Source organism: Pseudonaja textilis, chromosome 5 (assembly GCF_049901715.1).
Source record: "Pseudonaja textilis isolate UNSWEBS1 chromosome 5, rPseTex1.2, whole genome shotgun sequence".
Lineage (NCBI taxonomy): Eukaryota > Metazoa > Chordata > Lepidosauria > Squamata > Elapidae > Pseudonaja > Pseudonaja textilis.
Genome location: NC_141994.1, coordinates 59,994,180 through 60,007,693, shown reverse-complemented (window position 1 = coordinate 60,007,693; position 13,514 = coordinate 59,994,180). Strand labels below are relative to the sequence as shown.

The 13,514-nt window shown below is 38.0% G+C and overlaps 1 protein-coding gene across 1 annotated transcript in view; it reads left to right on the top strand.

The window, feature by feature from the left end:
* KDM5A (lysine demethylase 5A) overlaps positions 1 to 13,514 on the top strand; it is a 48,038-nt gene that overhangs the window by 26,202 nt on the left and 8,322 nt on the right. The window contains exons 18-27 of the mRNA XM_026719077.2: positions 622 to 736; positions 1,141 to 1,496; positions 3,097 to 3,235; positions 3,797 to 3,976; positions 5,232 to 5,393; positions 8,029 to 8,580; positions 9,727 to 9,870; positions 10,244 to 10,403; positions 11,365 to 11,585; positions 12,612 to 13,022. Of these exons, the coding sequence (XP_026574862.2) occupies positions 622 to 736; positions 1,141 to 1,496; positions 3,097 to 3,235; positions 3,797 to 3,976; positions 5,232 to 5,393; positions 8,029 to 8,580; positions 9,727 to 9,870; positions 10,244 to 10,403; positions 11,365 to 11,585; positions 12,612 to 13,022 (2,440 nt within the window). The remainder of the gene's footprint in view (positions 1 to 621; positions 737 to 1,140; positions 1,497 to 3,096; positions 3,236 to 3,796; positions 3,977 to 5,231; positions 5,394 to 8,028; positions 8,581 to 9,726; positions 9,871 to 10,243; positions 10,404 to 11,364; positions 11,586 to 12,611; positions 13,023 to 13,514) is intronic.

The window sequence follows — 13,514 nt, the reverse complement described above, 5'->3', positions numbered from 1 at the left end:
GCTTCTAACAATAACAGAAATTTCCAGGCAAGTAGCCCTCAGTTTATGAGGGCAATTTGGAATGAAATCACTAGATACATTGTCACATGACCACATTACTTAGCAATGAAAGTTGCTGACATTCCAGTTATCAAGCGAGGATCTCATGTGATCTTGACTTCCAACTTCCTGCTGGCTTCTCCATTGAACTTGATTGTTGGAAGATGGTAGAAAATGTTGGAAATCACAATCACATGACTGCAGTTAGCTGCAATGTTATCATGAGCCGGCTGGAGATGCTACAATGACCAGAACTATGAGAACTCATCAAAAGTACCATTTGTCCAATGCTGCTATAACTTTTGAATAGTTAATAAATGGTATGGGAAGAACATTTTTAACTACTCTTACCTCTAAGCCATTCTAGTCTTTTAAGACCAACATCAACTTTGATTAAGCTTGGTCAATTTTGTAAAAAAAATTGTTAGTCTTTTTAGCATCAATTTTGATGGATACTTCTGAAACTAGTAATTTTTTAAAATGTTTGAATCATATTTAAGTCTTAAAGTAAAAATCTATATAAAATTAGTAACAGGAAATATAAATACAATTTACACTGTTCTTTTTTCTTTTATATAATAGAGTGAATTCAGACAGTGGAAGGACACGGACTAAACTAACTGTAGAAGAACTGAAGGCTTTTGTTCAACAGTTGTTCAGTCTTCCGTGTGTCATCACTCAGGCTCGACAAGTAAAGGTGAGTTTCTGGAGAAGGCTGCATTTGGATAGAGTTAAAAATTGCTATAGAAATACTTCTTCTAATGAAATTTTATAAATTAGCCCATTAGAAACTCTTAACAACATATTAGTTTTAATTTCAGTAAAATATTTCAAGATTTTGACTGTTGTTTTGAACCGAAGTACTTTGAAGCAAGTGAATATTTTGCCTCTAGGTCCCTTCAAAACCCTCCAGAAAGTGATTTTCCTTACTGTGAATGGTTGATTTGATATTTTTGCTGCCAGAATTGTTTTAAGAATACTAATTTTTTTTTCTTGTCCACCTCAAACAAACCTAGCTAAACATTCAGGTATTCCTTTAATTTCTGTTCCTACCTCCCATCACTGTCCTGAATGGTCACTTTGTTCTAAACCCTTTTAAAGAACCTGCTGGATGATGTTGAAGAGTTTCATGAGCGTGCCCAAGAGGCCATGATGGATGAGGTCCCGGACTCATCCAAACTGCAAATGCTGCTGGACATGGGCTCCGGGCTCTATGTGGAACTTCCAGAATTACCTCGTCTGAAGCAAGAGCTACAACAGGCACGTTGGCTGGATGAAGTGCGGGTGACTCTTTCAGATCCTCAGAGAGTCACCTTGGATCTGATGAAGAAACTGATAGACTCAGGGGTGGGCCTAGCACCACACCATGCAGTGGAGAAAGCCATGGCTGAATTGCAGGAGGTGCTTACAGTTTCAGAGAGGTGGGAGGAAAAAGCCAAAGTCTGCCTTCAAGCAAGGTGAGGGATGTTTTGTTCACTGTCTTTAGGGTAGAGGGTATTTCAAAGGCCTTTTGCCAAAACACAGTTTTATTTGGATAAACTCATAAAGGGAGTGGAATCTAATGGATATGTTGTTTATTAATGAAATCAGCATCTCTGCCAAGGTTACATTGCTAAGCCTTTCTGAATCTGGTGTTAGTTTTTTGAAACCAAGTTCCTATTTTTTCATTTTGGACTCTGATTACATTGGATAGAATATTTACTTCAGGAGTTGTTATCTGTCTTGAATGTATTGATCTAATTGAGCAAATTATTTTCAGTCTTGACAGAGTATCTCTGAGGGTAGAATAGAATAGAATAGAATAGGGCAGCCTCATAGATGTCTGTAAGATAAATTCATATTGATGACTTCTTAGAAGGTCATGCCTTCTTTACCACTTATCTGGATTAATGCAATGTGCTGTATGTGGGAGCTCCCTTTCTAGACTACTCATTTATTTCATAGATGAAACCAATCCTAAATGCTCTGCCTTCTTCAGTAGGATTAGCATTTGTCACCAGCGTTTGGATTGTATTACACCGGTACTCTGGACACAGCCTGGCTCCCAAATCTAATTCCAGATTGTAATCATTATCTATAAAGCCCTGTGTTGCTTCATACCTAGATCTATGCAGGACCAGTGTTTCCATCTGGAGTCAATTTGCCCAACTCTTACATCTTTGGAAATACTATCAATTGTGACATTCTTCTATTCCAGTCTCCCCCCTAAAATTAGAAACACCTGACCTTTCTGTTTTGGCCTTCTCCAGCTTCTGAAAACTGAATAATTCCAGTGAATCTTATGATGAGTGCCTCAGCCCAGTTGAATTATTTGTGAATTTTTAAGCTTTAGATTGATTCCTTTTGATTACATGCCACAAATCCATTAAATAAAATAATATGTGAGATTAGCATTATTCCTGATGTAGCTGAGGTGTTTACTGCATGGTTCACTGCATAGTCCTGTTTTATAACTTGAGTTTTTATTTTTTATTTGGACCAGGAAATAAGATTGTAATGGTTTTTTTTTTCTCTCTACTTGTTAGGGATACACCCTAGCAGGATCTGCAGGGCAGTCAGGCAGTCAGGCAAAATATGTGAGATAAACGTTTTTGTAGCTTACACTCAGTAAAACAGATACACAGTGCTAATTAAACAGTTTATTCCAGTAAGAGTTATGGCATAGTCAAGCAGTCCATATATCATTCACTAGTCCAGTCCATCCAAGGATTATTCAGTTGCAAATTCCAGTGTCGAAAAAGAGAGGTCAGTAAACTTACAAATATCAGTCCATTAATATATCTCCTCGCAGTAGAGATATGAAGAACTCAAAAACTCCTCTCTTCCTTCAGCAACTCAGCAGTAGGGGAAACACGCAGCTAACAAACCATCAGTCCATGCAATCCAGTAATTGTCAGCTTCTCTTGCTCCCTCTTATGGTGGTTTCACACCGCACCCAAAATTACATGCTTTGCAGTTTTAAAGTGACACACACTTAAACTTACAATCATAGTTTATATATATTATTTTACCCAAACTACGTTAGGTAACCTATGTTATTCCTAACACTACTCTTAGACCTCGACAAAGTATTGCCGCTCTGGAAAGTATTGTGAATGAAGCAAAGAATATTCCAGCTTACCTGCCCAACATTCTGGCATTGAGAGAAGCCTTGCAGCGTGCTCGAGATTGGACATCCAAAGTGGAAGCCATTCAAGTATGTTTAATTCCAAACAGTTCAAGTGTTCAGACGCTGCCTTCCATTATAAAGAATCGAATAATAATGTGATACTCTTGCTTCTTGCTGCAAAATTTACTTGTTTTGCATAAAGTGAGGATTCTGGCTCAAGTTGTAGTTAATCTTAAAATTTAATTACAGGTACTCATAGTGGGGTTAATCACTAAATCTGAATGTGTTTTTAATAAAGCCATCTACTAATTAAGATACTTATCTAATTACACACAACTGCATTTGACTCATTTAAAAATATATTTTGGACAAAAACCCTCCAATTTCCCATGCTCATTAAAATAGAAAGTTTTATTGTACAATAATTGTATTCTTTTGCTCTATTCTTGCATTCATATTTATTGGGATGTTTTATTGCATTAGCCCAGTTTGATAATCGGCTATCCCAGTAGTAGCTACATTGAAGACCAACATATGATTTAAAATAATGCAGCAATTAAAATACATTTTAAGTTGTGATCTATTCCTTTTGGTCTATTATGAGAGAGCATAGATGAGAATGATTTTTTTTTTTTTTTAACCATGCAGAATGGAAGTAATTATGCGTATCTAGAGCAACTTGAGAATCTGTCTGCAAAAGGTCGCCTCATACCTGTCCGTCTTGATGCACTGCCCCAAGTTGACTCACAGGTAGCAGCAGCCCGTGCATGGAGGGAACGCACAGGCCGAACTTTTCTGAAGAAGAATTCAAACTACACACTTTTACAGGTTAGTTGGGAAAACAGGTACTAGGATCCAGAGAAGCAAGTTATAATACTTCACTGGTTGCTGATGATCTATTTTCATGTAAGTGATTGAGGTAGTCTTAAAATGTAAGTTAAGAGTTTTAAAAAAACAGCAGTTTTGCATAGGGAGTACAGGTAGTTCTCATCTTACAACCTGTTGTGGCCTGTTGGCTGCCAGCCCCTCCAGCAGCCGAATCAGAGAAGGAGGAGGAGGCGTGGGAGGTCAGCATCTAGGCAACCTGAGAGCTCTAAGGGAGAAGAGGGAGTGGAGCTGGCAGAGAGAGAGAGAGAGAGACAGAGCCTGGGCCATCTGTCAGCCCTCAGATGGAGAGTCAATAGCCCCCAGATCTGAAGGTGGCTGATGAAGAGGGAACAGCTGGATCCAGTGCCTGACACGTGGATGCGCAGGAGCCAGAGGGAGAGGAGAGCACTGGAAATCCATGGGCCGATCCTTGGGAAGGAAGAGCCACCACTGCTATCAAAACCCCACCCAGCTCTGGGGATAAAGGCAGGGGGCAGAGATGAATAGATGTGGCAGACAACTATTCATCTTCTGGCCAGATGGACTTGTTAGCCTGTGGTGAGAGAGAAACTTTTTACTGGGGCTGCCGGCACTCCTAATAAAGGAATCTTTGAGTTAACTTCAGAGGGTTTGTCGTGTTTGGGGAGCTGGGTCAGAACACAACCATTCTTTTAGCAACCTTTCAAAGTTCATAAAGCAGAGAAATAGCTTACGAACAATCCTCACACTTACAACATTCGCAGCATCCCCACAGTTACATGATCCAAATTCAGGGAATTGGCAAACTGGCATGTGTTTACAATGGTTGCAGCACCCCGTGGTCATGTGATCACCATTTGTGGCCTTCCCAGCCAACTTTTCACAAGCAAAGTGAGAAGCTGGATTTGCTTTACACTGCATGATTCACTTAGCTGCAGTGATTCACTTAACAACTGCGGTAAAAGAGGTAAGTCAGTTTCCTTGTTTAGCAACGTAAATTCTGGTCCCAATTAGGTTTGTAAGTTTTGATTGAAATCAAAACAGTTTGAATTTGAGTTCTTCTGATAAACACTCTATAAAAATCCTTCTAAAATTAGTGTAGCCCAGATCCCGTTGAAATTGTGACTAAGTCCAAATTCTAACAAATCTGCAGAATTTACAAATCTATAGAATTTCAAGGTTTTGTAAAAACACTTGTATGCTTAATCTTTCTTTCTTTTGTTTTTTTTTGTTATAGGTTCTTAGCCCTCGAACTGACATTGGCGTATATGGAAGCAGTAAGAACAGACGAAAAAGAGCAAAGGAGTTGATAGAGAAGGAGAAGGAAAAAGATCTTGACATGGAATCCTTGAGTGAATTAGAAGATGGAGTAGAAGAATACAGGGATACTGCAGCTGTGGTGAGGGCCCATATTCGTTTGGTTATTCTTTTGTTCCCAGTAGGAAGCTCCTATATCTTTTACTTTACTGTGAATCTAAAAGTCTGTTAATTTTAGAACAGGCGTTAAATCTTGATTTAATGGAACTGTTGAAGGAAAGACTTTCTATTAAATACAAACATCCATTAAACCAGAATTGTATTGATGTAATGACTTCATTTATGTAATGACATAAGTGGCGCTTCTATATATTTTCTGTTTATATCAAATTGACAATAAAATATAACTCTGCACTTAAACAATTAATATAAATTATATCAATTATGTAGAAGTTTCTGAAGCAACAGATTTGGTCTGTTATTTGGGGAATCTGAAGTAAAATTTTGTCTACTCATTGGAAGTCCAGAGAATCCAGATTTTACAGGATTATGTAATAGCTATTAGAATGCATATATTGTAATGGAAGCCCCATTAGATGTCAGAATGAAATTTTTTTCACTCTGTTGGGAAGATCGAACCATTGATCTAAGTTAACTACTGTTGATAATTCCATTGGTAAAATGATAGAATTTTCAGTGTTTAGAGTCTCATAAATGGATCTATGTGTGCTTGTGCTGTAATCGTTAGTCTTAATTTTTTATAATTGTAAATTATAATTTTTGTATTATTGGTAAGAAACTTCTAAGAATTGCATTTATGCAAATCTTTTAAAGTTTTATTTTTGATTATGTGTCATCAAGTTGTAGGCAGCTCCTAAAGACAACAACACATCTCTTAGGTTTGCAACCATTATTAAAAGTAAGCATCCTATGTTTTATTTAATTATTAGTATTTTCATACTTTGAATATTCAGTGGTATTAGACTTTTAAATTGGATATTTCAGATAACATCTCATTCTTCAAGATAACATTTGGAATTGCCCATCCAAGCTGTCATTCTAGTTACTGATATGATCAGTTTAGCTTATTGATATTATAATACACCATATTTTTGAACCTTAAAACCTATTTTATGCTTTCTTAAGTTTTCAGAGTGTTATTTTTGCTGAACATCCTACTAAATCTTTACTCTTGAGCACAGAATAAACATTGCAGTTGTGCAGATCACTTTAGCAAACATGAATTCATTTTGGAATAATTACAGAATCTATTGACCCCAAATTGATTTTTCTTTGTAGCTAGCATCATTGTGAAATATCTGACAACTCACTAAAGCCCTTCTATAGAACTTAGCAAAAGAGATTAAAATGGGGACATTAAGATTTATAGCCCCATAATTTAATTTCTAGGCAAAACCCGACTGGAGAGATGATCATATTGATGACACTGAGTTCTGTATCTTTTCCAATCAATACCAAGAAGGCTTTTGGAAAGCCTAAATCTGTTTGGACTAAGTGAGTCCAAACTAAGTCCAAATTAGTGAGTCCAAATTATTGTGTTAACTGACCTATAGTCTAGAGAAGGTGAAAGCCTTGATGGTCAGTTGAAGTCTGGGCTTTGGAATTATCACATGTTCTTGCTGGAATACCACAGTGAACAAATGTGTCATCTGAAAATGCTTTGGGATCTGTGTGAGTAGTTATAGCTGCTGCAGAATATCTTAGCCAGGGTATTATTTAAGGTATATCTTACATTTAGGGCTAAATTTTGAAAATGGTTTGGAAGAACCTTCTGGAATTTGCAAAGAGCCTAGAAAGGTGGGTAGTTGCTTCGATTTGTTAAAAAATTAATTTAAAAAGCCACATCCTTTCTTTTCAGGCTCACATGGTTAGAGGCTCTCTCAAAGTCCTTACGCATTCTAAACCAGCTCTTATAGGCCTACTTAACATAAAACAGATATAATAGAAGAGTTGAGCCCATAGGCAAAGACATCTCAAACATTCTTTCTAAGAAGCCCTCTGGGTCTTTCTAGCCACCTTTGTATATTTATTTATATATTTATATCATACCATATATGATGTTATATATAATAGTGGAAGTTCCTGGCTCTGTAACTCATAACCCTTGGTAACTTTAGAGGTTAAGATGCAAAGCTTCCCTGTTAAAGAAGATAGAGCTGTCAGTCAGCAGCCAAACACAAAATCCAAAGACAATTCAAAATAAAATGGAAAAGATATGTCCCAGGCATATCACAAGATGGCAGCAGTCTACTACAAATGCTAAAAAATATTTGAAAAAAAAAAAAGGTTGCTAAAACGAGGAGCCAGATTGTTGGGAGCAATAGGCTGACTCTGTAAACTGCTTAGAGGAGCCTGTAGAGCACTGTGAAGCAGTATATTAAGTCTTAAGTGCTCTTGCTGTATTAGACTTTTTTAAAAGTTGCAGCATGGAACAAGTATTCCATTCATTCAGTTACACCAGGGGATCCCAACCTTTTGTATACCCTAGAACGCTTCTGATATATTCTCGCACCCCTTAAAAAATAAATAATTATATGCATACAATTATATATGTACACTATAATTTTGAAACTTCTAAACTCAAGTTTTCGCACCCCCTGAAATCTTGTCTTGCAACCCCAGGGGATGCGAGCACCACGGTTGGAACCCCTGATTTATACCATGTATATTTTTAAAAAGTTGGACCAGTCTAGGAATGTGAGCTCTGCCAATGAAATGCATTGAGTGGTTGTCTACTATTCCCCCCTTTGAAAAAGGTGGCTGTCTTCAAGGACCGGGAACAGAAAGAGGTGGAAGCCATGCATGCCCTCAGGGAGGCCAACCTGGCCAAGATGACGATGGTGGATCGCATTGAAGAAATCAAGTTCTGCATCTGCCGCAAGACGGCCAGTGGATTCATGCTACAGTGTGAACTCTGCAAAGACTGGTTTCATAGCACTTGTGTGACCCTTCCCAAAACGAGCTCCCAAAAGAAGGGCTCCAGCTGGCCTGCCAAAGAAGTCAAGTTCTTGTGCCCACTTTGCATGCGATCTCGAAGGCCTCGCCTTGAAACTATTTTATCCCTACTAGTGTCCTTGCAAAAACTCCCGGTACGGTTGCCCGAGGGGGAAGCATTGCAGTGCCTGACAGAGCGAGCTATGAGCTGGCAAGACCGAGCACGGCAAGCCCTGGCCACCGATGAACTATCTTCTGCATTGGCCAAACTTTCTGTGTTGAGCCAGCGTATGGTAGAACAGGCAGCACGTGAGAAAACAGAGAAGATAATCAGCGCGGAGCTCCAGAAGGCAGCTGCCAATCCTGATTTACAGGTATTCGTTCATTTCTTGGATGCACGTAACAGTTCTCTCCCTGTGGATAATGACCTTCTTGCTTGAGCCTTGTCACCTAGTTCAATCTGACTGCTCCCCTTCTGGAGCCTAAAAGTTGATGCTTTTGTATAGAGTCCTTAAACCAGTCTAAATGATCAAAACACAGTTGTTTTTTTTAGAACATAACTAGCAGAGGCTTTACACTTTACAAAGACCTAGGAACTAGTAGTTATATTCCAATGCAGGACATTCCAAAATCTTACAAACAATACAGCTTGTCAAACATGAATACAATAGATTTTTATCACTCAGGATTTGTACTTCTAATAAGAAATTAATGTGACATTATTTTCTTATTGGCTATTAATTTTTCCTACTATAACCATCTCTTTGGAACTTGTGTATCTTTACATTTAATACCGAATTCATTTTTATTCCAGCAATCTGTGATCTTTCAGGTACTGAATGCAGTTCCTAGCATTCTTTGCCATTAATTTCCTTGTCTAGAGCTGTTAGAATTATGCTAGAGCTGTTAGAAGATGCAGTCCCAACAATTGGAGAGTAGCCACATATTGCCAATTTCTCTGTATGCCTTCCTTTGCTATGTATTGCAGAGATAGTTAGGGGGAATACCTCTTATTTTGAGATTTCTGCTTGCTTCCTAATGAATTGTGTGTGTGTGTGTGTGTGTGTGTGTGTGTATAAAATGGTTTAATTGTTTTTCTTTATTGAAGTTATTTATTAGCATCTAATAAATATAAATATATCAATCCCAAATGATTATTAATCGTTCTTACTGATGATAAATGTTTGTTTTGTTTGATGCTTTTGGTGTCTAGAAAATTCTAATATTTTCAGGTACTGTATCAATTACCAACATCCCCATATATTACAGACAATGGTTATAAAAGTGAAGAAATGATGGCGTTCTCAGCATCTGAACAAAGGAGAGAGTATTTATACTTGTGTCTTAGAAGCTTAGAAATGAAATTTCAACTTTCATTGTTCGAAATATCATTTTAAAGCAAATATTAGTTTCTTGTAATCCAGTTTGCAACTCTGTTAATCAACTTAAGTAACTTTTGTTGCCTTGTACAAGTTTTACTGGATACTTTTTGAACTCAGAAAATGTCTTTCTTCACATAGGGTCATTTGACTAGTTTTCAGCAATCTGGGTTTAATCGGGCTACAAGTAGTGTATCCTCATCTCCTCGACAGACTATGGATTATGATGATGAGGAGACGGATTCAGATGAAGACATTAGAGAAGCCTATGGCTATGATATAAAGGTTAGTCTTGCAATAACATTTTTGAGCTCACTATTGTCAATAATTGTTTTATTCCTTCAGTGGCACTACACCAGTAACAAACTTTGCAATCATAACTGTAAAGTTGTTTGATACAATGAGATGATCAGGAGCTTCTTGGAAATTTTGATTTAAAAAAAGTTAATGCAGAGTTTACATTTTTAGAAAAGCAAAATGCATTGTCCTCTTTTTCATTCTGCTATAAGTATCTTTGGCCATGTATTGCTGTAGTAGCTCAAAGAAAGCCACTGGCTTTATCCACATTTAATGTAATTTGTTACCAAATCTTGTGAGTTGTATTAAAATGATTAGATCACGCTCCATAATCTCATGTTTCTGCTATACTTTTCTTTAGGACAATGCCAGTGTAAAGTCTTCTAGCAGTCTGGAGCCCAATCTCTTCTGTGATGAAGAAATTCCAATCAAATCTGAAGAAGTAGTAACACACATGTGGACGGCTCCCTCTTTCTGTGCTGAACATGCATATTCATCAGCTTCAAAAAGCTGTTCTCAGGGTAAGTCTCCCCCCCTCCTTATAATTATATCCACGGTGCCATTTAGTTGTTACTGCGATTTATAAGCTCCTCAATTCACCAAAAATTCTCTTAAGCTGATTATAAATTAAATTTATAAATGAAGCACTCTGGAGCCAAAAATTAGTTGGTGAAGCCAAGGTGAAAACTAGATTTCATTAGCTTCATTTGCAGATAGGTAGATAGACGGGACATGATATTGCAGGCATACGCTGTGTAGTGTGTTTTGGATGCCATGTGAGCACAGTACTCTATTATTAAGTACTACACTCGTGTATTTTCCCAGGCTTCTGCATAAACCTGGAAAAAAAGTCGCTATCTTTATGAGTTAAAATGGTTCTTAAAAGCAGTGGTATCTTTTTTTAATACTCACATAAAAATTTGAAATGGATAATTAATGAATAATAGACAGCCGATTGCCCAAGTTTCTTTCAAATCATTTTTGAAACATGAACAGAACTAGTATTCAGTAATGTTCTGTTTCTGCAACTGTTAACTAACTGCAACTTTCAAAGGTTTCAGAAATTGTATGTATCTCGGGGATCTTAGGTTGTGTACTCCGATAAGTGCTTAGTGGCACCTGGGTAACACTTAACTACAGATTCTGAGTTTCTTTAGAGCAGGGCTGTCAAACTCCTGGCCCGTGGGTCAGATGCTTCATGTGTTGGCCACGCCCGGTTTAGCAAAGGGGGAAAAGGTCCCAATACGTCACGTGACGATGTGAATTTGGCACCCCTGCTTTAGAGTCTTAAACCATCCAAATAACTTCATGTCATTTTTGCCTTCTATAATTAATGACAATGAGGCCATCAATTACTAGGAAACTGGGTATATGAATTTTTAAGAAATCAAAATTTAGTCCTTTTTACATTTCATCTTATTTGTTTGTTTTCTACCTTTTAGTCTTAAACATGTTGTTTTTCTTCGTGCTTCTTTTTGAAAGGTTCCAATACCCCAAGAAAGCAACCTCGTAAAAGCCCTTTAGTTCCTCGCAGTTTAGAACCTCCTGTGCTTGAACTCTCTTCTGGAGCCAAATCACAACTAGAAGATCTAATGATGATAGGAGATCTCTTAGAAGTATCTCTTGATGAAACCCAGCACATCTGGCGGATTTTGCAGGCCACGCATCCACCCTCTGAAGATAGATTTCTTCATATCATGGAGGTAAAGATAGGCATTAACTATCATAAAATAGCAGAGTCGCATGTAAAATTAACTTTGGCAAAATGGTATTGCAGAGAAATAGCACAGCTGCTATTTCATCTCTTTATTGGATTGCCTCCTCCTAATTTACTCTTCAGGATTTGCTTCCTTACCAAAGCCCCTATCAGTTCAATGCATCTGCCCTTCCACTCTTATTTACTCCTTTTTAAAAATAAATAAATCACTGAATCCATACAGTGGAACATTGTACCATATATTCTTGCTTTGAACTCAGGAGCATCCTGGGGTAAGCATCTTATAATTTGATGCGAAAATAACCTGTCCCTATTTCAAGTGCCAGGAATGTTGGGTCATTCCTATTCAAACGCATCAAAAAGCTTGTTGATTGCCATTAGCAGAGGGAAACTGCAGTCTGAAGCTCTGTTACTGTAAGATATATCTATATGTATATCCTGCCTTTATTATTTTTACAAATACCTCAAGGCGACAAACTTATCCAGCACACTTTCCTCCTCCAATTTTTCCTACAACAGCAACCCTCTGTGGTGTTTGGGCCGAGAGAAAGTGACTGGCCCAAGGTCTTCAAACTGGCTAGGGTGGGACTTGAACTCATGGTCTCTCAGATATTGAAAGTGAAATGGTCAGATTCAGCCTCCTGAAAAGAATTCATTTTTGAGGCAGAGGAAGAAGAAATATGTCTAGAACCCTTTTAAGGAAATAATGACTTGGTTTCCATTCCAATCCTTCTGATTGGCTTTTCCCAAGAAAGCAGATTACTAGCTTGGGGTATATGTATGTTATCTTACAAGTTGTTTAACACCCATTTGGTTCCAAAATAGAGCGTGCCACCTTCGACTTTAAACTGGCATTGTGATTATTATTTACTTTGCCCCTTTTCTCTTGTTAATGAGCTTATTCACTCACTGGAAGTGATGTGTGCTTATGGAAACTAGCTTCATCATTTTGCTTTTATGATGCGCAAGAGAATAATCTGGCAAAATTATCAACATCTTTTGTTTCTTGAAGGATGAGAGCATGGATGAGAAGCCATTAAAAACCCGGGGAAGAGATGCTTCGGAGAGGAAAAGGAAGCGCAAACTAGAGAAAGCAGAGCAGTTCTTTGGTGACCTGAAGCAGAAGTCTAAAGAGCTGAAGAAGTTGGAGAAACCAAAGAAAAAGAAGCTAAAACTAACAATGGACAAGACAAAGGAGCTGAACAAACTGGCCAAAAAGCTGGCTAAAGAAGAAGAACGAAAGAAAAAACGTGAGAAAGTAGCCGCCACGAAGGTAGAGCTGGTGAAAGAGTGCGCTGAGAAAAAGAGGGAGAAGAAAGTTTTGGACATCCCCTCCAAGTATGACTGGTCAGGAGCAGAAGAGTCAGATGATGAAAATGCAGTGTGTGCGGCACAAAACTGTCAGAGGCCGTGCAAGGACAAGGTGGGTCACCTTGGTTGATGTTTTCAAAGATCATTGCTAGGTCATTGCTCCTGACTCCTGGGCTGTATCTTTGAAAGTTTGTTGCCGTGCTTTATTTAAAAGGTCAAAATACAAACCGATAACATGCCTGTTCTTCGACAAGGGTTTTTATTATTTATTTATCCATCAAATTTATATGGCTCCCTGTCTCACAAAAGATGCCTCTTGAGTGGCATGCAACACAATTAAAATTATAAATACGCAGAAACAATCATTATTTAAATAGATATATAAAACAGTCATTATTAAAAAACGCATTGCCAGGAGAGAATTCCAACAGTGGTGGAACCATTGTTACGATTTCACTGTTCTCCTGGAAGCCCAGGCCTTATTACAAAGCCAGGCCTCGGGGGACTTTATGAACATCAACTGACCTAACTTCATGGGGTGGAGATATTACAAATGGCAGGCACCATGCCAGAGAAGGCCTGTCTCCTGGATCCTGCTAAGCAT